General features: G+C 42.7%; 1 protein-coding gene across 3 annotated transcripts in view; it reads right to left on the bottom strand.

Annotated features, from left to right (window-relative positions):
• The window catches only part of LOC120538046 (hemicentin-1-like), a 36,493-nt gene that overhangs the window by 1,221 nt on the left and 9,948 nt on the right, over positions 1–25,324 (bottom strand). Inside the window, exons 3-11 of one of the 3 annotated variants that reach the window (XM_039767443.1) lie at positions 24,091–24,342; positions 16,918–17,214; positions 15,678–15,959; positions 14,289–14,582; positions 11,992–12,270; positions 11,385–11,684; positions 6,307–6,414; positions 4,174–4,198; positions 1,214–1,244 (exon numbers count right to left, since the gene is read on the bottom strand). In XM_039767443.1, coding sequence (XP_039623377.1) covers positions 1,214–1,244; positions 4,174–4,198; positions 6,307–6,414; positions 11,385–11,684; positions 11,992–12,270; positions 14,289–14,582; positions 15,678–15,959; positions 16,918–17,214; positions 24,091–24,342 — 1,868 coding nt within the window. Of the gene's footprint in view, positions 1–1,213; positions 1,245–2,352; positions 2,367–4,173; positions 4,199–6,306; positions 6,415–11,384; positions 11,685–11,991; positions 12,271–14,288; positions 14,583–15,677; positions 15,960–16,917; positions 17,215–24,090; positions 24,343–25,324 lie in introns of those variants that run through there. The other 2 variants (XM_039767444.1, XM_039767445.1) reach the window with 2 other exon arrangements.

The raw sequence follows: 25,324 nt of genomic DNA, 5'->3' as shown, positions 1-25,324 counted from the left end.
CACGTATACTTCGGAGGGTGGAGGTGGTAAGTAAGGACCAGGAGAACCAATGAAAATTTGGGGTGCCAACTGGGCAATCGTCCATAAAATGCACGCACGGTGGCCCAACTGGAAACGGGCGTAATATCTGCCTTGTTAGCCTCAGTGGCTTTTCTAAGTAATCAGCTCTTGAGAAGCAGTTCTGCTTCAGGAAACTCATTCATTTGGGACAAAGTCCCATCAACTGAGACGCCATTCTCATTGTGCCCTCAGCTTTATAGCCTCCCAACCTTAAGGGGTGTGGTCAGCTTATGTGGGGGCGTGTTCAAGTTGCCTTCCATAGGAGGCGCTAGGGAAGGGAAAAGAGAAGATGCAGTTAGCTTTGGCGCCCCCTTCTGTCCCAGTGGATTATTGTATACCTTGTCCGAGCCTGGAAGGTGGTCCTCCACGTGTGACAATACATAATAAATGTTTAATGTGTATACGCACAATAAACTGCGACCCAACAGTTCGTTTCATGTGTTGACATATTTAACGTTTTTTTAGCAATATTTTTCAGAGCATAGAATAGCTGATAAGGTTAGTTTTAACATTACTTTTAAGTAATAATTGTTCATTTTTTATTTGTTTAGGATGTCAGAATCACAAAAGAGTGATTCTCCCACAAGAAAACGCAGTTTCGCTCGACACAAAGTTAAAGATTATTAAGCGCATGATGGAGGCAAGAGGGAAAAAAAAGTGCAAGGTAGCAGTAATCAACTGTAAAAGCTTTAAAGTCTTAAATCAATCAGACAAAATTACAAACTCCGTACAAATCACGCTGATGACACCACATCAAATGAATTCACACACAGAACCGTCACAGAAAAAAATGGAGAAAATGCTAAGTCTTTGGCTTGATGATGTGTCATAAGGACACACGCGATGATTCAACAGAAAGCATTAAGTCGGTTTAATCCTTTAGTTCTGCAAAAACACAAAATTTACTGGAATTGCTTGAAAACTCCAAATCGTGGCATGTCAGTGAAAAGGAATTTTTAGGGATAAAAAACGAAACTGAAACGAAAACGTTAAGCCCAGACAGCTAGAATTTATACACATGCTAATATATTTTACTACAACAGACTTAATGTAAGAAAGTAAGACTTTAATTTTGTTTTAAACTTAAAAATTCTAATAAAAATGATGAAAAAGAAAAGGGAATGCAAGTAAAAATGGACTTATGTTGCCTTACCTTTTGAGTATCTGTAAAGCCAGTGGGACCGCTGTAATAAATAAGAGCAAGTGTCAGTGACATAATCAAATAATCACACGTTCAGATTATTAAATTCTCTCTTGCTGAGCCACAGTTCATCTCGTAGTGTGACATCAAGGGGATGATCAAGCATATCATACGCTAGTAGGCACCCGTCTAGAGCTCTGCTTTTAGTGCTATGTTCAGTTTAGATTGAAATGTGTGATCTAGTGGTACAAATGCAGCAGGATCAAGTAGATCCACAATGTGTCGAGTGCAAGTTGACAACGACACAGAAATACAATAATTAAACCAGGACGTTAGGGACATTTAATACTCAACTTGATGTGATTTTGGGCAATCTGGATGAATAAAATGGAGGAGCTTGTTGGGCTGAATGAATGTTCTTGTCAAAATTGTATTGTTCTAAATCTACACACTCATTGAATAAGGTAGCAAGGCAAGTGGATGAACAATGCGTTGAGTGCAAGTTGCTCTCCAAATTAGAAAAAAGACATAGCAGCACCAGAGAAAGTCAAAAGGAGAGCGACTAGGCTGATTTTTGGACCGAGGTGTGGGAACTGTGAGGAGAGAGTGAAGGTGTTAAACATTTTTCCATTTATCCCAGCCAATAACCCCAGGCTGCCAGGTGGAGCCCTCCCTGCAGCATGGAGGTGCCCCGAATGCCAGCAGGGAATTATGGACAATGGAGTTTTCATCCACAGCCCTGCTGGATACCACAGGGGCTGCTAGAAGGTGCTAAAGGGAGGAGCAATGAGTGTTTTGCCTACAACCCGGAAGTGTTACCGGTCACATTGACAGAGAGAGAAAACACTTCTGGGTCAAGGACTATAAAGGACTCTGGGAAATCCCAGACAAATGAGCTGAGTCAGGAGGAAAGGTGGCAAACGCGTCTGGGAGAGGAGGATTTGATCATTGATTTATTATTGTGTATATTTATGAGTATTGTGGAGTGGAGGTTGCTTGGTGTGCATTATTATTATTATAAAATAAATAATAATTGGACTTCTACCTGATGTCTGGCATCTGATCTGAGGGTTCAAGGAGACGACAGCGCCCCCTATCTGTCACAGTGGCGTAGCTGGCAGGATTCTCTGGCTGTCGGTTTGGCAGAGGACCTGTACAAACATTTCTGTGGACAGAGAACCCCAAGAAGACAGCATCAGGACACACAGAGCACGTGCTAGCAGCAGATGTGCTTATTGTCTCCCGGCCAAATGGTAAGGCAAGTGATTGTTTAAGCCTGCCTCCGGCTGAATTAATTAATAATATAGACGTGCGCTAGCTAGAGAAATTGCTTCAGCCCGTGCACAGTTTCTTACAGATGTTGACAACAATAAAGAAGGTCATCGGAGATCTGGGAGCCACGGCCAAAGTGCCTTTAAGGAAGGTAGATGACTACATGCGGGAGTTGGGTCGAGAGCCTCCCGTGTTATATAATTTGGCGGTACAGGTGAGTAATACAGGTACTGTACATCATAGAGGGACGCAGTGTGATTCAGGCTTGCGATTAATAAGTAGCAGGTGCCAAATCACTGCGACCCCTACAAGAGAGTGTGGAATGTTAACAGAGCGGTCGGGGGAAGGGTTGATCAAGCTGGAGCAGCTGGATGGTATTGCCTCCCGGAGCGATAAGATCCTGAAGACCCCGACTTCTATTATGGCTGAAATGAAAGGGGTACAAACAGTAAAGGGTCTCTCTTTAACAAATAGAGAGACTCAGACTGTGAGAAAACCCCATATTAAACAGGATATCCCAAAAATGAAACGGAGGTCTCCTGACAAACTAGAAAAGGGTGCTGAAAGCTCAAGGGCAGCCGTGGAACCCTCCTCAGTGAAGAAAAGGGCGGAGCCAGAATTTCCGGAGTGTTTCCAGTCTCGTCAAGGGATACAAACAGAGGGGCGGCAGCTGTGCTATGAATGCCGCAGGCCGGGCCACGTATGGCGAAATTGTCCTAGAAGAACAGGGGAGAAAAGTTTCTACAATGTTCCCCCTAGGTTCTCATGGGTATATCTACGACATTGCCAAGGCCTGACCAATGGACCCATCTGGAGGAAGACGACCCTCAGGGGGCTGGATGCTTCAAATCACGGGAGGAGTACTGTGATTTATGGCCGGCCAGTCATCCCAGCTAATACCACCAGGCCACCAGGTGGAACCCTCCCTGCAGCATGGAGGTGCCCCGAATGGACAATGGAGTTTTCATCCACAGCCCTGCTGGATACCACAGGGGCCACGAGAAGGTGCTGCAGGGAGGAGCAACAAGTGTTTTGCCTACAATCCGGAAGTGCGTCCTAGTCACATGGACAGAGGAAATTATGTGCTTCCGGGCTGAAGAAGAGGAGTTTTTAGCTAACCCGGAAGTGTTTTCTCTCTCTGTCCATGTGACGAGTAACAAGGACTATAAAGGACTCTGGGAAATCCCAGACAAACAAGTTGAGTCGGGATAAAGGGTGGCAACGCATCTGGGAGGGGAGGATTTGATCATTGATTTATTATTGTGTATATTTATTGTGGAGTGGAGGGTGCTTGGTGCACATTATTATTATAAAATAAATAATAATTGGACTTTTACTTGGTGTCTGGCATCTGATCTGAGGGTTCAAGGGGACGACAACTCCCCCTATCTGTCACACCCCTATAGGACATCCTGGTCTATGTAGATCATACAATTTCGAAACTCGATTATATCAAAATGATGAAATAATCTGAAACGTTGGCAGTTTACAAAGTAACATATGACAAGATTCATGGTTTTTAACTCACAGCTGTTTGTTTTGTGATTCCTTACGTTTATTTTCTCCCATGTTACTGCATGGGGGAAATTAAACTGCCTGAGATGAGGAATAGATTTTAGGTTCCCCCCAATAGACAAGAAGGACAAAGCAATGGACTTGCACTTACAAACCCCAATGCTCTCAAAAGTTTCTTTGCTTACCTATTGTCACCAGACGTGCTCTTTCCTGAAATAACAAAAAAGAAGTCTGAGTTATCAGAGTTCATTTGCAAAATAAAAACAGAAAACAAAATAAGATTGTAGCTGAGTGTAAAAAGTCTTACAGTAACACAAGAAAGCAGAAGTTCTGAAGGAGAAAAGGAACTATGACACAATTCAGAGAGTGGCATTGAACACCCACACACCGGCGGGTATAACAGCTAAATGAATTAAAAATAAAGTCACAAGATTGCCAGGATCTTCAGTGCAATTGAACCGCTCAACTGGAATGTGTTCTCAGTAGCATCGAAATACAGAACATGTGTGTTGTTTCATAAACATTTGTCCGAGTTCTGCAAGGACATCCCCAAACTCTAAATAGCTGTGCCAGGTAAATCTGAAGCGAGTACGAATTGGCTATAAATGAGGGAGACTGAAGGAGTGGACCAGCAATGGAGTAGAGATGGACCCACTGACTAGATGGTCATTTCCCATGGGGGTTACCAACCAGGATCCCGAGTTGTTTCGTTGTGTAGTGGGTGCGGCAACATACTGTGCTACCCAAATACCCAGGCTACCCAACCTGACCTGACCTGGTCTAATACTTAAAGAGGCCTAAAATCACACTTTCTGAAAGGGTCACTTTCCTAAAAAGATCTGTGCTAGCTGCTTCCACCAGGTGGCAGCCCCTTGGAGCAACAACAAAATGGCTCCCCAGAGAACACTACTGTCAGTGCATGGCCTTGTAGGATTAACTGCAGGGTGATGTCGTATTTTAAAATAAGCCCCGAGGGTAAGATGTGGAACTCATATTTTTGTTATCCTTGAAAATACTTACAGGGGATTTAGGAAATATTCAGACTTCTTCACTTTCTGGACACCTTTTTAATGGATACATTTGCCATTTTTACCAGTCAGTCTACAATCAACAACCCATGATGACAAAGTGAAGACATCTTTTCAGAAAGGTTTGCACATTTGTCAAAAATGAAAAACTGAAATCTCTCATTTATGTAAGTATTTACCCCTAAACTTACCTTAGAATCTTCCAACAGGTTAGTACTGGTTGTCTACCATAATTCATTAATATGGCATTAAGACTGCCCTGTGTAGGTAAGGATGAGCAGATGTTCTGTTTTATCTGGGACAGGCAATTTTTTTAGGCATTCAGTCGTATCCAAAAATGACCATTTGGATAGATAGATAGATAGATAGATAGATAGATAGATAGATAGATAGATAGATAGATAGATAGATAGATAGATAGATAGATAGATAGATAGATAGATAGATAGATAGATTCTGGGTTGTGGAGTATCTTAGCCGGCCATGACGGATCGGGCTTTAAAGTAGAGAACCAGTTTCCATTTTCCAAAAGTGTTCTAGTGTCATAAATTACTAAACCTGATGTTGTCTGTGATTGAAGAAATAATAAATTAAGGGAATAAACTAAAAAAGCACACAGTCTAGATGGAGCAGTCAGGAAGGCGTCTGAACGTGGCCACGCCATCTCCATGAGATAGATAGATAGATAGATTTTTTTGATCTATCATTTTTGAAATGAACCGCCAGGAACTGTAGGAGACCCCCTGGATTTAAAGGGCGGAGGGCAGATTTCTGGCAATGACTGGCAGCTAGCCCCGTCCCTTGGGACACCACTCACAAAACACATGGATCATAGCACACACATCTTACTTACTGTACACAGACAAAATTGAAGAATAATGCATATCATCAACAAAAGTACCTTTAACATAAATAAAAGAGTCAAGAATGAACAAAACAGATATAACTTATGAATCTGAAACTCTAACCCTAATGAAACAAGATGTTGAAACCAAGCCAAGGGAGGAACCCTGACTGAAACACGACAGTTCATCTCTGCTTCATTGTTCCTTAAATTTCAGTGCTAAAAGTGCTGCATGAGAATCCAGAAAATGCAAAAATCCAGACTAACCAAATCCTGAAGCAGTCCAGATCTGCGGATATTTACTGTAGAACTAAAGAGACGATCAGCTCCAAACGACAGGCATCTAAATTCTCTGCTTTAACCAGATGTGTTGAGTTTGCTGCCACCTTGGGGGACTTCCAGATATCACAACTATCGTAACAAATGAAAAAACAGCCGTCACTTACTGTGTGCTCTCCTGATAAAATGTAGCGTCACAAGTCCAGCTAAGGCGAGGATACCGATGAGGACAGCAGCCAGGATGATAAAAGAGGTCATCATGTGGGTCGTCTTTTCTAATTAAAATAAAGAGATATAATTGAATAATGCTCGGCAAAAATAATCATCAAATGCAAATATTAAGGTCGGAACAGTTTATAATACTAGAATTAGTACATCCTGACTTGGAATTGATTATTTCAAATTGTTGGTATTAAGGTAAAGCTAATCTTACTGTAATGCAATACATAGTGGTATCAAATGTGTTTTGGTACAACTGAATATAACTAGAAGGCAGATAAACATATTATTGAACAAAAAATGTATAATGCTGGAAATAGTCCTTCCATTCTAGAAAATCAATCCTTCACCAGTCGGTGGCTAACACTTATGGCACAATCCTCAGGAAGATGTAAACAGGCAGAGTCAGGCCAGTTCTTGAATGTGGTGGGACAGCGTGGGTGACTTGAGCCAAGAGCAAGTTTGAGAAGGTCAGCAAGGTGCAGAACCAAGGGACCAGGATTTATCACCGGAGCCGACTTCAGAAGATGGAAACCATCAACTGGGAGTCCTTTGAGGACAGGAGAGATTCAAAGCTAATAATTCAAGCAGCCACATTTAAAAGACTTGCTGACCACCCAATGAGGGACACACTGTCTCAACTCACTTCAAAGGAAGACTGAAGAGGTGGAGCTTCAACCATGAGACAGGAGTTCTCTTAGATTAGATCAGATCAGGTCAGGTCGGGGAGCATGCACTGGTACAGCACATTGCTGAACCGACTACCCAATGAAACATCTCAGGATCCTGGTTGGCAGCACCTCAGGCAGACATGCGGTCCTGTCCCACCCTTTGGAAATGACCATCTCTCTGCCACAGCCAGGTGTTACATTGGCGTCTCCTTGACCTGGTCCAGCCACTCGGACCCTCAACAATGAGGATCTTACAAGCTGATCACCCTTGGGAAATCGTGCCACATGGCCATAGTGCAGTAACTGGCACTCCCTCACAATGCAGGTAATGTGCCTTATTTTGGACTCCGTGAACAACACAGTCAAACCATCAGGACCCAAGGATTCTCTGAAAAGACACAGATGAAGGAGTTCAGTCTTCATCTCAGGCCACTGGATTGCGGCCATGTCTCACAACCACACAGCAAGAAAGGAAGATCCAATCAGATAAACTTTATTAATCCCATGGAGAAATTCAGATGCATACAATAGCAGAAACAAAAAATAATGATACAGACTTACAGGACAAATAATACAGCCAATGCATCAATCAATCAACCATCCCGCTACATCCCGACTACAGGACGCAAGGCCAGAAACAAACCCCAGGCAGGACGCCTGCCCACTGCACCTAACCTGCATGTCTTTGGACTGTGAGAGGAAACCCATGCAGACACGGGGTGAACATGCAAACTCCACGCAGGGAGGACCTGGAAAGCGAACCCAGATCTCCATGCTGCGAGGCAGCAGCACTACCACTGCGCCACTGTGTCGCCCGGCTTGGGTCTACACAAGGCTTAAACTCTTCAACTTCAAAAACATACTCTGCTATGTCCTGAAATACATGCAGAATGCACCACTAGGAAGGGGAAAACCATCAGCCCCTGGCTAGTACATAAAAAACCTAAGAACTTTGACAAATAAGAGGAGACCATTCAGTCCATCTAACTTGTTTATTTCCCTAATAGCTAAGCTGTCCCACTGTCTCACCCAGGTTCTTCTTAAAGGTTGTCAAGATTTCTGCTTCAACTCCCTATCGCGGTGGTCTGTTCCAGAGTCCTGTGACTCTTTGCACACCAGAAGTGCTTCCTGGCTTCAGTCTTAAATGCACTTCCCCTTAATTTTTGATAGACGTCCTTGAGTATGTGATTCACCATTACGTTGAAAGAATTTTGCTTTATCTACTTTATCAATGCCTTTCGGGATTTTGAAGACCTGGATTAGGTCCCCACGCCGTTTTTTTCTGCTCGAGACTAAACAGGTTTCAATCTCTGAATCTCACAGCCGCCCTAACCCCAACACTGACAGGCTGAGACACAAGTTGCCACACAGCAACCGGTTTAGTCACATAAAGCAGCCCAGTATACAGCAGTAACACATTCCCTTCTCCACGCAGGGAAGACCCAGGATGCGAACCTGGGTCTCCTAACTGCGAGGCAGCAGCGCTACCACTGCGCCACTGTGCTGCCCTCAATTAATCAATCAATCAATCAATAAATAAATAAAAGCAAACTTAACAAGTACGTTGGGAGGAAGCATTGAATTGCCTGATAGTGCACAGATAAGACCACCAGAGGCGCTTCTCAGCACACCATGGTTGAATGAGCCTATGGCTAAAAGTGCTCCAAGCACACGCCTCCTGGAGGGGATTTTTCAGGGTCACCATTTTGCATATAATAATAATAATAATAATACTGCTTGATTGTCTTACAAGTACAAAAACACAATAAACCTATTAATTTCATTTAAAGATCATGGACATCCAGGTTCTATCTGCCTAACGCTGGGTCCTATGCAGGAGGCGACTCTATCCCAAACATGTGGTCAATTCGGAGTCACCAATATATAAAACATCATGATTTCTTTAACACAATCTACACATTCAAGAGGGAACCATCAAAACTCCTGTCGGGTGACCCTGTGAGGTGAGGCAGTTAGCCACTGCCCACAATTCTTTTAGGAGAAGGTAGGGTGAAATGACACCTTTTATTGGCTAATTAAATGGATTACAAATGCAAGCTTTCGAGGCAGCTAAGGCCCCTTCATCGGTCAAAGTGTAACCTTGTATCATTTCAACCTACTTTCTCTTGTATCAATCTATGGCTAACACGGTACAACACTCTACTGTTGCACAATTATTTTAAAAATAAACAAAACATCTGCTAGATTTTATCTATCAGTAATCTGAATTATAATCATATTGCCATCTTTTTCCGAAACCAACTTATCCAGGGCACTCACATTGAAGCTGGAGCCTATCAGTCCACACACACATATACAGTACACATACACTCACACACAGGCCAACTTAGCATCAGCAATGCACCTAACCTGCATCTCTTTGGAATATGGGGGACACCCATGTGGAGAGAACATACAGACTTCATGTAGAGATGACCCGGAGTGTCAGCCCCTCACCGAAAACCAGCAGTGCTGCCACTGCACCATCGTGCTGCCCGTAATCATACAAGGGACGTTCGAAAAGCACTGGTTTTAAACTATTCATTCAGAATTTCAAAAACAAATTACATCACGTTTCTACATGGTCACCGTCCTTTGCGATGCAATTTTCCCAGAGTCGTACCAACTTTTTAATGGTCACTTACTGCTCCTCCTGCCTTTACCGTTTCCAACAAAAATATAAAAGTCCGGAAACCTTTTGAACGTCCCTCGTATCTCAAGATGTAATAGTCTTATTGTTTTCATTTTTTCGCTAATTTTTTATTAATAATAATTACTTTCTTTTTTAAGGTCGGAGTTTTAGCTCAAATCAACACAAGGACAATATATAAGTCATGTGAAAAAGTAAGCACACCCCATGGAAATTGTTGACTTTTTCAACACATTTGAACAGACAAACAGGAGATCATCATGCAGATGGTGGACACCAATGAAGGTGAAATATGTGAATTAAAATATACAGACCATCTGCCTTTCTAATCATTTATTCAACAAAAAATATCAATAGATGTAATTGTCTACTGGGGCAAAAAGTAAGTCCACCCTCAGCCTCACAAGCTGGAATGACTTCTTGTAGGTGTTTTGCAGAAATGCCCACCAGTCTCTGACATCTACTTCTCCATTCAAAATTTCAATATGTTTGTGGGTTTTCTTGCATGTCCTGCTCATTTCAGACTCAAATATTTCAATGGGATTCTTATCAGGGCTTTGACCAGGTCAGTCCATAACCCAGGGTTTCTTCTTTTTGAGCCAATCCTTAATGGATTTCCTAGTGTGCTCCCAATCATTTTCATATCAAAAGGTCAATTTCTGGTTCAACTTTAACCTTTGAACAGATGGTCTCCACATTCTCCTCAAGCCCACTTTGATATGATGCAGAATCCATAGTTGACTGCAAGCCATCCAGGTCTTAATGCAAAAAAAGCAACCCCAAACCAGAAAATGCCCACCACCATGCTTCACAATTACTTAAGGGTTCTTCTCTTGAAGTGATGTCAAACATGTCAATGTCTACTGTAGCAAAGTGACTGTATTTGTCTAGACCACATTGTTGTAGATGGCCCAATCTTTGCCTAGATGTTCAATGGCAAACTGTCGTCTTCCTCCAATGTTCTTTTTGGACGGCGAAGGCTTTTTCTTGGCACACCTGATCCAATTTGTGGAATCTCTTTCTGGTTGTAGATACGTGCACTTTGACACCAACTGTAGCAAAAGTTACCTGCAGGTCCAATAATGAAATTTTGAGATTCTTGGAGACTTCTAGTATCACACAGTTAGGTCTTGGGCTAAATTTGCTGAGCCGGCCAGTCCTGGAAAAAATAGCAGTCATTTGAAATCTCTGCTACTTGTAGATGACGTTCCTTTACAGTGGAATAAATGATTTGAGATGATCTGATCTCTTTAAATCCTGTGTCAGATTCCTGGGCATCCAGAACCTTCTTTTGGGGGGATCTCTTTTGATCTTGGCAGGATGACACCCGCACATCAATAGCAAAGAGAACACCTGATTCTCAACATCTGAGGGTCCACCTGCAGACCCCCTAAGGAGGTTCTGATCATTGACACCTCAACTGGAACATCTAATCTGATGGATTTGAAGTGTTGATCAATGTAGGGATGGCTTTATTTTTTCCTCAAAACAAATCTGAATTTTGGTTGATTTAGATTATGAGAACAAACACACCACGTTGATCGAATGTGTCATTATCTTTATCAGTAGGCACTGTTTGCATGGAGATCTACTGTTTGTCTGTTCAAGTATGTTGAAGAAGTCAGCAGTTTCCATGGGGTGTACTTAATTTTCCACATGACCGTGTACTTAGGAGACAGACATGGCCCACACACAAAGCTCCTACCGTGATGTCTTTCATCGGTCACATTAATGGTGAGGCTGCTGAGGTTCATCCCCTGGTAGCGGGTCCGACAGGAAACAGGGATGGCTGCTTCTCCAACCTCGATTTCCAATGATGCCGAGGTGCTGAACGTCCCATCTGCGTTTTTGTGAGTTTCATTTCGGTAGAATTTTTCACTTGGACTCTCCCACAGCAACTCCATGCTAATATTCTGCGGATAGAACTGCTCCACAAAGCAGGTGACCCTTGTAAACTGATTATTTTGGCTCAGGACTTCTTTCTTGATGACTACATTTGGTAAAACTTGAGAAGAAAAGAGATGTGGAAACATTACAATGTTAGTGAGATCTTTGTATTGGGAGGTTCATGTTAGTAATGTGGCCTCTACAATTAACATGAAATGAAATGGCTGAAGCCTCACAGCTTAAAGGAGAGAGGAACCAGTTGGAAGGAGAAGAAGGAGACACAGGGGATTACTTATTAACAGTGGATGGACATTGTTGGTTGCAAAGTTCACATACATGTAACTAATTATGCTCCTAAAATCCTAACCTCATTTTATCTCAGACAGTTATATAAGTCTCAGCAGGTCTCAATGTCCTTTCCTTACCTATAATGTAGTCGCTGATATTCACAGTGTGAGACATCTTGTCTCTTTCGTAGCCTGGGATCAGACACGAGATGTTGGATGTGATGTTCGGCATGCCAAAGGTCCAGGTGAAGCTGCTGTTACTGCCGTCAGACCAGGCTTCACTTCGCCCTCTCACTTGCAGATTTTCGTTCTTCAGCCAGGTGACATCCGTGTCCGTGTCCCCTTTGGACGTACAGCTCAGTGTTACTTTGTCCCCCTCTTTGATCCTCTGTAAATGCCCCGTGATTACCGGCTGGGCTGTGGAAAAGATGGCACACTCATGGCAGTTTTCACAAGTTCAAAATGAGGCAAAGAACTTGAGATCACAGAACAATCAAAACAATCAAAGCATGTCATGAACATTTTTGAGGCACATCATCACCTGAGGCTTTTTTTCAGTCAATGTTTTGTGGTCAGCGCAGACTTAAGAGCTGAGGTGTCTTTCAATGGCTACAGTGCCAGATTTGTAAGAACATTTTGCAGCACAGCAAAAACTTGAAATGCATAAGATGAAGAATGGCAAACTTATTTGCTGCACATAACGAATGTTGTGATAAAACTATGAGTAAGGAAGCAGAAATGTATTTATATAGCGCCTTTCATAGGAAAAGGCCACAAAGCACTATACAGTTATATAAATGATTAAAAACACCCCCCAAAAAAAAAAACAATATGACTCACAGACACTCTACCCAAGGCAAAACGTCTGAAGACGTGCCCTTTAAACGTCTCAATGTAATGAGCCTGGTGTAGGACCAGGGGGAGATTATTCTGTGACTTTGGCACAACAGAACGAAAAGCACCATCATTGCTTCAGTCTGGCGTGTGGTACAGAAAGGAGACCCCATGTCCTGGGACTAAGAACTCAAAGGGCAATGTAATGGTGATCAAGATCGCTCGTGTACTGAACTGATGTACCTGACCATGCAGGGCTCTGTAAGTAAGAACCAGAATCTCAAAATGAATTCTAAATTCTACTGGCAGCCAATTAGGGGATCATATAAATGGCATATTGTTGAAAGCCTGGCAGCTGCTTTTTGTGCTGTATGTGGACGGTTCAAGGCAGATTTACTCAAACATGTGAACAATGAATTATAATAGTCCAGGTGAGAAGAGATAAAATCATGGACAAGCATTTCCATCTCTGTCTTAGTGACCAAAGGTCTGGGCCTAGAAAGGTTTCTCAGATGGAAGAAACAACGACTGAGAAACCTGACATGGGCATTCAACACTTTTAAGGGAGGCGTCTCAGTGGAATGGCATTTCTAGAGGTCTCTCTGATAAGAATCTAGCACCTTCTGATTTTCAAGCTAGTCGCTGAGCTGCAAAGCACATTCTCAAACCCGATTAATCGAATTTAGGATCAAAGGGGCCTGGAGCTGACCCTGACATCACTGGGTGCAAAGCTAGAACAAGCCATTATAGATAGATAGATAGATAGATAGATAGATAGATAGATAGATAGATAGATAGATAGATAGATAGATAGATAGATAGATAGATAGATAGATAGATAGAAGAGGATAATTGGGCATGGGAACTGAACTCAGAGTATTAGATATGCAGAGATACCCCTGCCAAATCCAGCATAAGGCTTCAGCAGTAAGCTAATAATCAAAATAATTTTAAAAACTTGAATTTGTCTGTATGTCTAAGTTACCCTTTAAAAGATTAAAAAACTTGAACAAACCAAATATCTATCTATCTTATATGCCTTTTACATCTATCTATCTATCTATCTATCTATCTATCTATCTATCTATCTATCTATCTAAGCTACTTCAACCTACTTTCTTTACTTTACTTTCTACCTTTCTTTCTTGGATATCAGACCTCTGATGGTTTCAATTCTTATTCTGTGTTTTTTGTAACTCCACATGTCTATCTTCACATTTTCTTTTGTGCCTTATCTAACTTCTTTTCCTGTTTTACTGCCCATCACTCAGCTCCACACATCACGACTAGTCTTCAGATGTTAGCCTATGGGGGGTGCTATTGAAAAGAGTAGACAAGTTTAAATGCCTTGGATCAGTGGTGGACCAAGATGGAGAATTGGATGCATAGATAACCGGTGGAGTGCAATGTAGATGGAACAATTGATAAAGGGTATCATGAGTATCATGAGTATTGCGCTCAAATAGTTAACTAGTGGATGAAAACTAAAAGAGGCAGATTTTTCTTGTTGACCCTCCTTGGTCAGTTAATGACCTATTTGATTCCACTAGGGGTGCATCTGTGTTGAGTCAATGAAGATGGCATCTGATGTGTACTCTTACCTCTTACGCCCAAGGTGACGGTGCTCTCAACTGACTCAGACCCTTGAAAGGTTGCCTGGCACTTTAGTTGGTTGCCTCTGTGCTCTTCTCTGACGTTGAAGGTGATGCAGGACCTCGCTGTGAAAGTTCCATCCTCATTCTCCATAACTTCATCTGAACTCTCCATTGAAGTGCTGCCATTGGACCAGAGCAAACTTATATTACGAGGGTAAAACTCTCGGATCCAGCAAGTGAAGTTTGCTACTTGTCCCAGTATGAGTTTTGGGTTTTCATGGATTGTCACATTAGGGTGAACTGAAACCAATTAAAAAAAAATAATAATAAAGTTTAGAAAGTGTAAACTGATAATCAATTACAACACTGCATCTCGTTGATTTTATCTTATGCTTTTAAAACATTCATTTTCAAAGGAGTGTTTGCAGTATTAATTCTTCAAGTTGAACAGTAGCTGTAGAAAGTTTTCACCACCAAGTTGTTCCATATTTGATCGTACTTTCCTAATTATTTGGATGGACTCATTTCCCACAGTCCCCTGTGACCCCACAGTTGAACTATTGTGAATTCATTCAGACCCCTTCACTTCCTGGACACTTTATTGTTATGTGGATTTATTTATAAATGGATACATTTGCCAATTTTTGCCCATTCATAACACATACTGACAAAGCGAACGCATGTTTTCAAAATAGTTTGCTGACTGAAAAAGCTGAAATCTCTCCTTCCTAGAAGTATTGACGACACAGTCCAGTTTTACAGATGCAGATGATGGTGGCAGCATAGTTATGAAATGAAATCGATTGTGAACAGCCTCCGAAAAGTTATGTAAAGTTTTGCCCTACTGTGATGCCAACGTAAGTGAAGATTTGCGAAAGTCGGGAGCTCACGCCAGACGAAGACATTTACAACGCAGACAAAATCACACAAACAAGTGGGCACATAACAAGAACATTAATCCGAAGAAATCTGTAATCCGATGGGTGTAATTGTAACCTGATTATGCAGTGAAGTGCTGAAACAAAAAGACCCCATCGACTGCGATCCTGCTGGCTTCTTATGGCTCACTTTTAAAACCTGCGCACTTGTCTTTCGTCATGCAACTTTCACGGCAACCATTGAAGCTGCCCAATAATGTGGTACACCTGGAGTTGCTGGGATTCGCAGTCCATTTTAGTAGCGCTAGCAGCTACAGCATCGCCTGCTCTTTTCCGCAAAAGGTTATAAAACTTACAAAATAATTTCCATTTAATTACTGATGATAAACCCCTAAACAGGCAGATCTGCAAATCGTAAACCCGCAAATTACAAAGGCCGACCTGTAATTAGCAGCAATCATCAAATGAAAAACTAAACCTTATGTGCCAAAAGGAATCAAAGATGTCATATCCTTACCAATAAGGAAGTCGCTGATGTTGAGGTGGGCAGACAGCACCTTGTCTCTTCCATACCCTGGTATCTGGCATGAGATCCATGATCCAAGGTCTTCTTTCTCAATCTTCATGACTAAGATGTTCCTGCTGCCATTCTCCCATGTCTCTGTATGTCCTTCAGCTATGTGGGCTCCATTCTTCTGCCAGGTTATGGTAGTATTCTTGTCCCCCTTAGAATCACATATTAAGGTCAGATTTCTCTCAGATTCTACTCTATGTGGTTTCCCTGTGATCGTTGGATGTGCTGTGTAGTAAACAAATTTTGCATCACTAATGATTGTGTCAAAAATCTCAGGTGGCACACCAGAAAACTTGAGATTAAAACATTAGAACATTAGAAGACTCGAGACGAGAACAGGCCGTTCAGCCCACTTATTTCGTCCAAAAAAACGTTGAGTCAAGTTTTCAAAGTCCCTAACGTCTTACTGTCTGCCACACTACTTGGTCGCTTATTCCAAGTGTCTATCGTTCTTTGTGTAAAGAAAAACTTCCTAATGTTTGTGCGAAATTTACCCTTAACAAGTTTCCAACTGTGTCCCTGTGTTCTTAATGAACTCATTTTAAAATAACAGTCTTGATCCACTGGACTAATTCCCTTCATAATTGTAAACACTTCAGTCAGGTCACCTCTTAATCTTCTTTTGATTAAACTGTAAAGGCTCAGCTCTTTTAATCTTTCCTCATAACTCAACCCCTGTAGCCCTGAATCAGCCTTGTCGCTCTTCTCTGGACCTTTTCTAGTGCTGTTATGTCCTTTTTGTAGCCTGGAGGCCAAAACTGCACACAGGACTTCAGATGAGGCCTCACCAGTGTGTTATAAAGTTCAAGCAGAACCTCCTGTGACTTGTACTCCACACATCAAGGCGCTATCTAACCTGACATTCTGTTAGCCCTCTTAATGGCTTCTGAACACTTCGGGAAGTCGATAGCTTAGAGTCTATTATGACTCTCAATTTTCCGACTGCCCATTGTGTATTCAAACCTAACATTTTTACTTCCTATGTGTAATACTTTCCATTTACTGACATTAAATTTCATCTGCTACAAATCTGCCCAAGCCTGTATGCTACCCAAGTCCTTCTGTGATGATATAATGGATACCAAATTATCTACTAATCCATGTTTTTGTCACCTTTGTATCTTATTTAAATAATTTAATAAATGAAAGTCAGCTTTTCCATCATTAAATATTACACACATACCTCTGACACTCAGTATTACTGATTTCTGAACTTTTTCAAAGCCTTCATGGCTTGCCTGGCAGATCAGCTGACGGTGGTGGTATTCCTCAGTTGCTGTTAAAGTAATAGTTTTGCTTTCTGTGAAGGTGCCATCATCATTCTCCTTTACATTGGCACCCTCATGCATCATAGAGTTGTTATTAATTACCCAGGACACGTTGAAAGCTGAAGGGTAAAATCCACTGACAGAGCAATTGAAGGTCGCTGACTGGCCCAAAACGAGGCTGGGCTCACCACTGATGGTCATTTCAGGAAAAACTGAAAGAGTTCACAAAGTATTAGAGTTAGGTGAGGTTTTATACGGCTGGTTTATCAATGGTAATAAAATGAGTCCAAAAAGTGGGCACAGTGGTTGGTGCTGCTACTCCATAGGTTTGTAGACTTTGCACCTTCTCTCAAAGTCTCCATAGGTATAGGGTTTCCTGGTTCTCCTTGACCATGGGAAAGGTGCTATATCAATAAAATGTATTATTATTATTATTATTATTATCCATCCATCCATCCATCCATTTTCTAACCCGCTGAATCCGAATACAGGGTCACGGGGGTCTGCTGGAGCCAATCCCAGCCAACAAGGCAGGAACCAATCCTGGGCAGGGTGCCAACCCACTGCAGGACACACACAAACACACCCACACACCAAGCACACACTAGGGCCAATGTAGAATCGCCAATCCACCTAACCTGCATGTCTTTGGATTGTGGGAGGAAACCGAGCGCCGGAGGAAACCCACGCAGACACGGGAGAACATGCAAACTCCACGCAGGGAGGACCCGGTAAGCGAACCCGGGTCTCCTAACTGCGAGGCAGCAGCGCTACCACTGCGCCACCGTGCCGCCTATTATTATTATTATTATTATTATTATTATTATTATTATTCCTTTCCCATAGACATACGGGTTCAGTTAATAGGTGACTCAAATTGTCCTCATGTGCATACGTAGGCCCTGTAATGTCCGTCTAGGGTTGATTAGCCTATCAGGGTAAGACTTCAGCTCTCGATGACCCTGAATAACATTAAGCACGCTTGAGAATGCTAGTTTTTGTTACAATAATGGGCTCATCGTAAGACTGGTAGCCAAAAGCACATCCATTACTCATTTTTTATGTAACTTCACTCGTTCTAATATCGGGACTGTCACACATGTGCGCCTGGGGATCGCCTCCTTGTCACTGCTGAGGTCCCATTGTGGGACAAGAGAGGGCGCTCTTGCTAACGTTTTCTCCCTTTCCGCCCCCAGCACTAATCCAAGTGTATAAAGCTTGTTGAGTCACACCCAGGCTGGAAAGGTGCAATGAAGCACTGAGCAAAGGGTCTAGATGTATATGCTTGTGTCAATGTCTTATTTGAGTTTTTTTATATATTTAATAAATTTGCAAAAATCTCTAACATCCTATTTTCACTTTGTCATTCTGGGGTATCAAGTGCTGCTTGACAAGTGAAACAAACAATTTAAGTGATTTTAACACGAAGCTCTGACATAACACAATGTGAAAAAAAATGAAGGGGTCTGAATATTTTCTCAAGACACCGTATGGGGTAGTTTAGAGTCGTCGTGTAGTCACTCGTGGGACGACTTTTGTTGGATGTGGATGGTAACCTTATTATTCACACAGATGCATAAACTCCACACAGACAGCATCCAACCATTATTTGAACCCAGGACCTTGGAGCTGTGACTGTGCCACTGTGTCAGGACAGAATGGCACAGCGGTGGGAGGCACTGCAGTTCTTGTAGTTTAGTTTGATTCCCGTTTGACATTTTCCTCAATATGTACGTATGTGAATTTCACCTTGGGTATTAATAAAGTATCTATCTATCCTTCTAATCAACCATCCATCCATCCATTATCCAACCCGTTATATCCTAGGGGTCTGCTGGAGCCAATCCCAGCCAACACAGGGCACAAGGCAGGAAGTAAACCCCGGGCAGGTCACCAGCCCACCGCAGGCCTTCTATTCAGTTGTACCAAAAAAACACATTTGATGCCACTATGTATTGCATTACAGTAAGATTAGCTCTATCTTAATAGTAACAATTTGAAATAATCAAGTCAGGATGTACTAATTCTAGTATTATAAACTGTTTTGACCTTAAGATTTACATTTGATGATTATTTTTGCCAAGTATTATTCAATCATAACCCATTTGGTTTTTTGTTTTAGAAAAGATGACCCACATGATGACCTCTTTTATCATCCTGGCTGCTGTCCTCATCGGTATCCTCGCCTTAGCCGGACTTGAGGCGCTACATTTTATCAGGAGAGCACACAGTAAGTGATGGCTGTTTTTTCATTTGTTACAAAAGTTATGATATTTGGAAGACCCCCAAGGTGGCAGCAAACTCAATACATGTGGTCAAAGCAGAGAATTTAGATGCCTGTCGTTTGGAGCTGATTGTCTCTTTAGTTCTACAGTAAATATCCGCAGATCTGGACTGCTCCAGGATTTGGTTGGTCTGGATTTTTGCATTTTCTGGATCCTCATGCAGCACTTTTAGAATTGAAATTTTAGGAACCATGAAGAAGAGATGAACTGTCATGTTTCATTTAGGGTTCCTCCCTCGGCTTGGTTTCAGCATCTTGTTTCATGACTTGTTGGTGCCCTTTATTTATGTTACTGCTGCTTTTGATGATTATGTGTGCGTGATTCTTTGTTTTTGTCTCCAAGTTGCCCTTGTTCAGTTCCATGCATTTTGTGAGTTGTTCTTCAGGAGGCGGGGCCAACTTACAATCACTACCTGGAACTGCCCCCCCAAATTAGACCGGGAACTCACAGAAGTGTAACAGTATGGCTGGGCTTCAGATTCATGAGTTAGGTCTGTGTTGTTTATTCTTGATTCTTTTATTTATGTTAAAGGTACTTTTGGTTATGATGTGCATTATTCTTCAATTTTGTCTGTGTACGGTAAATAAGACGCTTGTGCTATGATCCATGTGTTTTATGGGTGGTGTCCCAAGGGGCGGGGCTAGCTGCCAATCACTGCCAGAAATCTGCATCTGCCCTATAAATCCAGGGAGTCTCCCACAGTTCCTGGCGGTTCATTTCAAACATGTCATGGAGTTGGTGAGAATACTGTCTGTCTGTCTGTCTGTTCAGGGGCGGTCCTAGCCTGTCTGTCTGGTGCCCTGGGCGAACACCCCTTCTGCCCACCGGCGCCCACCCCCCCAGCATTCTAATAAACACTGAACAAAACCAGTGCAATAAAACAAACTATTGGAAATGTAATGTCTAACAGAGACAAAATCAAATTTTACATTTATACAGCACCAAAATATTTTGTTATGGTGTAAAGAATTTTCACTTTAGTACCATCTCCAGTCATCAGTTCACCAGGTCACTAACAACTACATAAACCTTTTCTCTCAGAGCTGCAGTCAATTTATTATTTCGGGTTAACTTTCCCCGCCTACCGCGCAGGGGCCAATCGCATATAGTTGACGCAGACTGCTCAGCCAATCAGTGCACAGCAGGCTCGTTGCTCCTCAGAGACCTGAGTTCAACTCCCCGCTGGGGAGAAAGTGTTATTTATTTTTCTTTTTAACCATATAAAGTGTCAGTCAGTCAGATGGTTGTATTTTCATGTGGGATTCTCCTTTTAAAATATTTTTAACAATTGAGACTGCAATTAACATGAACAAGTGTCTTTATAACTGTTATTTTTAAAATCCATGAGACATAGACAGACAGAGCACTGCATAATAGACAGACAGACAGAGAAGTCACTAGGTATATTAATAAACAGGGAAGGCACTGTATAATAGATATAAAAAACAGCTAAGGGGATAGATAAATAATAAGTAATAATTATTACTCCAAGAGCAAGGCGTGTACTAGTCTGCGAGATCACAAAGGACCCCAAGGTAACTTCTAAGCAACTGAAGGTCTCTCTCACATTGGCTAATGTTCATGTTCGTGAGTCACAATACTGGCAACCTATGGTGTCCTTCATAACGTTTGGGACAAAGACACGTTTTTCCTTGATTTACCCCCCACTCTACTCCACAGTTTTAAATTTACAAATCAAACAATTCAGACATTGTGATTAAAGTGCAAGTTGCAGACTTACATTGAAAGAAGTTTTGCAGAAATTTCAGTCACACGACACGTTTTTGACATAGTTAAAATTCAGAGCACCGTAATGTTTGGGACAACTGGACAAATGTGTCTTTGTCCCAGACATTATGGAGGGCATTAAATCTCCTCAAATCCATCAAACACGATGTTATCGAGTTTATTGACCCAAAGGCCTGGCACCTAACCTGCCTTGCTCCTCTCATCATGAATCAGCATGGTGACATTTTCAAGTCATCAACATCATTAGGGTGTTGGTGTTTAAATTTAAACCAGGGTCCCCCACCAAGCAAGGCTCATGTTTCAATTCCTCTTTTATGTCCTTTTTGTTCATTTTTGGCCCTTTGGTTATTATCATGTATGTTGTTGTTGTTTATGTTGTGACGGGTAGCTGGGGCCCTTACCTGACTGGGACACCCCGACTATGGAAGGACCAGGAGAGAGAGATAATTTTTAGGACTGTTTCTCCTCCAGATCAACAGATGGTAGCCCCCCTTGGCTTCCAGCAGGGCCACGGGTCACGAGCATGGAAGCTCAACCCTGAGGGCACCTGGACATTTGCAGGGCCCCATTCGGCAGCACTGCCACCACACCTGGAAATGATGCTGGAAGAAGGTTGTTGGGCACCTAGAGTCCTTCCGGGTGCCCTATAAAAGAGCCAGTCACCACCACTTAATGGCCTGAGTCGGGAGGAAGTGGGCGACGCTCATGAGGAGGAGTGGAGGCAGAAGGACTGGCAAAGAGAAGGGACTGTGTTACTGCTGTATACTGGGCTGCTTTATGTGACTAAACCGGGTGCTGTGTGGCAACTTGTGTCTCAGCCTGTCAGTGTCGGGGTTAGGGCGGCTGTGAGATTCAGAGATTGAAACCTGTTTAGTCTCGAGCAGAAGAAACGGCGTGGGGACCTAATCCAGGTCTTTAAAATCCCAAAAGGCATTGATAAAGTAGATAAAGCAAAATTCTTTCAACGTAATGGTGAATTACGTACTCAAGGACGTCTGTGGAAATTAAGGGGAAGTGCATTTAAGACTGAAGCCAGGAAGCACTTCTGTGCGCAAAGAGTCACAGGACTCTGGAACAGACCACCGAGATTGGGAGTTGAAGCAGAAATCTTGACAACCTTTAAGAAGAACCTGGATGAGACAGTGGGACAGCTTAGCTATTAGGGAAATAAACAAGTTAGATGGACTGAATGGTCTCCTCTTATTTGTCAAAGTTCTTAGGTTTCTTATGTACTATCCTGGGGCTGATGGTTTTCCCCTTCCTAGTGGTGCATTCTGCATGTATTTCGGGACATAGCAGAGTATGTTTTTGAAGTTGAAGAGTTAAGCACATTTAAGCCATGTGAAGACCCAAGCCGGGCGGCACAGTGGCGCAGTGGTAGTGCTGCTGCCTCACTGTATGGAGACCTTGGTTTGCTTTCCAGGTCCTCCCTGCGTGGAGTTCGCATGTTCTCCCCGTGTCTACGTGGGTTTCCTCCAACAGTCCAAAGACATGCAGGTTAGGTGAATTGGCGATCCGAAAGTGTCCTTAGTGTGTGCTTGGTGTGTGTGTGTGTGCCCTGCAGTGGGCTGGCGCCCTGCCCAGGGTTTATTCCTGCCTTGTGCCCTGGGATTGGCTCCAGCGGACCCCCGTGACCCTGTGTTGGGATATAGCGGGTTGGATAATGACTGACTGACTAGACCCAAGCCAGCCATACAAGCTGAAGCCTGTCTTTTAGTGCTGCTCCTCTGGGCAGGCTGGTGGATTTCAGGCCTGCTTTCCCTGGCTGTCTCTGAAGGCCTAATTAGAACATTAACTCTTTCAGGGTGGATGTTGACTTTTGTCGAAATTTAGGAATAGAGGATGTTAATCAGCTGTAAACTGCGACAAAACTCGCTGTTATGTTTTAGTTCAACTCTCTTTGCTAGAAGGGAAGTTAGCTTCCTTGATTTGACATGGATTCCTTACACATGCATGAGTAGCGAAGAGCAAACAAACTCTAAAACAGCATCGACATCAGGCGAGAGACTAAAGCAGATGCGCAAAGCATCATGGATGACATTTTGTTAATTATCGCTGAATCAGACTCTGACTTGTGGGATTTAAATGATCTGGAGATCCAAAACGAAAGTGAGGTACTAGCTGATCGTGGTGCTGAATGCGTTCATGTAGCTCATGCACCTACGGCAACATTCACCTGGGCGGACCACCACTTACAATGACAAGAGGTACAAACCAGATTGTGTTGCACTGCGCTTGCCACCGCCGCGTGAAGACAGCCAGGCAGCCACCCCGCAGTGCATTCTTGTTGCCCGTCGAGCCGTCTCCATGCAGTTTCCAGAAACAGCGAACAGGCACTGATAGAAGCCACAGCAACGGATGTTTGATGTTGATTTATGTGTGAAACAATTGCTTTGTGTGCTTTTCAGAAAACAGTTTTTTGGAAAAAATACTCAACTCTCAAAGAGTTAAAACAATCAAGACGAGAGCAGCAAAGCTCTCCAGACTTAGCCATCCAGTTCTTCCAAAATAACATCAAGTTAAGTTTTGGAGGTCCTTAAAGTCCTCCTGTCTACCTCACTACTTGGTCACTTATTCCATGTGTCTCTGGTTCTCTGAATGAAGAACAACTTCAAAATACTTGGTGTGAAATTTACCCTTAACAAGTTTCCAAGTGTGTCCGTGTGTTCTTAAAGAACTCATTTTAAAGTCACCGTCTTGATCCACTGGACTATTGGCTATATTGGGTGACCGAATGACTATAGTTAGAGCAAACTGGGGTCACATGTAATAATTCTTTACATTGTGCTTTTCTCATTACTCAAAGTGCTCAGCAATTGCAGGTTAAGGGCCTTTTGGAATTTACGGGATTCGAACTGGAAACCTTCCGATTGCCAGTGTAGATCCCTAGCCTCTGAGCCACCATTCTGCCTGTTGTGACCACTCCATGCCCCGGAGTTAAACTCTCCCCACAGTCATGTCACCCATCTGGTACTCATTTGGTCTGATTTGAGTTTTCAATCTTTCCTGTAGAGGAGACAAAGCTACAAGAGAATGAATAAAGTCAGTAGTTACCCATAATGATGGAGTTCATGCTATAAGTGGTTGACAGCTTCGGGAATCCAGACACCTGGCATTCAATGACAGATTTGATGTCACTCTTGTTCACCACCAGGCTGACTAGACTTGATTCTGTATTTGATGTCAATTTGCTGTCGTTCTTCTTCCACTCAATTTCAGTAGCAGAGGATCCTGCAGCTTCACAAGACAGATTGACAGTGGCGCCCACCTGCACCCTGCTAGTCGGACCGTGGATAACTGGAAATCCTAAAGAGAAAAAGTGGTAAGAGATGGCTTAAGAGAACTGGGGTGATGGTTCACATAACTGAAAATGAAGTTTTAGATGTACTTTAGACTTGACCTAAACATACAGTGATTAACTCGGTTGGTGTTAGAAAAAAAATGAAATCCAGTAAATTTGGTGTACCATGTGCACCGATCAGCCTCAACATTAGAACAACCAACAGGTGAAGTGAATACCATTGATTATCTCATTACAATGGCTTTTGTCAAGGGGTGGGATATATTAGGCAGCAAGTGAACACTCAGCCTTTGAAGGCGTTGGGTTGGAAGGAAGCAGAACAAAATGGGCAAGTGTAAGGTTCTGAGCGACTTTGACAAGGGCCAAATTGTGACAGCTAGATGACAAAAATGACAGGACTTGTGGGGTCTTCCTGACATGCAGTGGTTAGTACCTTCCAAAAATTACCAGAGGAAGGACCACTGGTGAATTGGGTTTAGGCCTAGATTTAGGGTTAAGGTTAGGCATTAGGGCCAGAGGGTCATAGACACCCAAGGCACACTGATGGGCAGGGCATGGGCACCAAAGATTAGCTATTGTAGCACACAGTGCTGAAAAACGTAATGCTGGTCATGACAGAAAGATGTTGTGACCCGCAGTGCATCACTGCATAGCCATGGACCGATCAGAGTTCCTACACTGGCCACTGCCCTACCATGAAAGTGCCTACAATGGGCACATGAGCATCAGAACTGGAGCAATGGAAGAAGGTGGCCTGGTCTAATGAATCACATTTTCTTTTATATCTGGTAGACAGCCAGGTTTCTGTGAGTCCTTTATCTGGTGAGAGATGACAGTAGGATGGACGTTGAGAAGAAGGCAAGCACATGAAGGCAGAGTGATGATCTGTGCAATGTTCTGCTGGCCAACCCTGGGTCCTGGCATTCATGTGACACGTACCACCTTCCTAAAGATTGTTGCAGACTATATCAACACCTTAATGGCAAT

The sequence above is a fragment of the Polypterus senegalus genome, chromosome 10 (assembly GCF_016835505.1).
Source record: "Polypterus senegalus isolate Bchr_013 chromosome 10, ASM1683550v1, whole genome shotgun sequence".
Taxonomy (NCBI): Eukaryota; Metazoa; Chordata; class Cladistia; order Polypteriformes; family Polypteridae; genus Polypterus; species Polypterus senegalus.
Note: the sequence above shows the minus strand (reverse complement) of the source record. Positions and strands in the feature narration are given on the sequence as shown.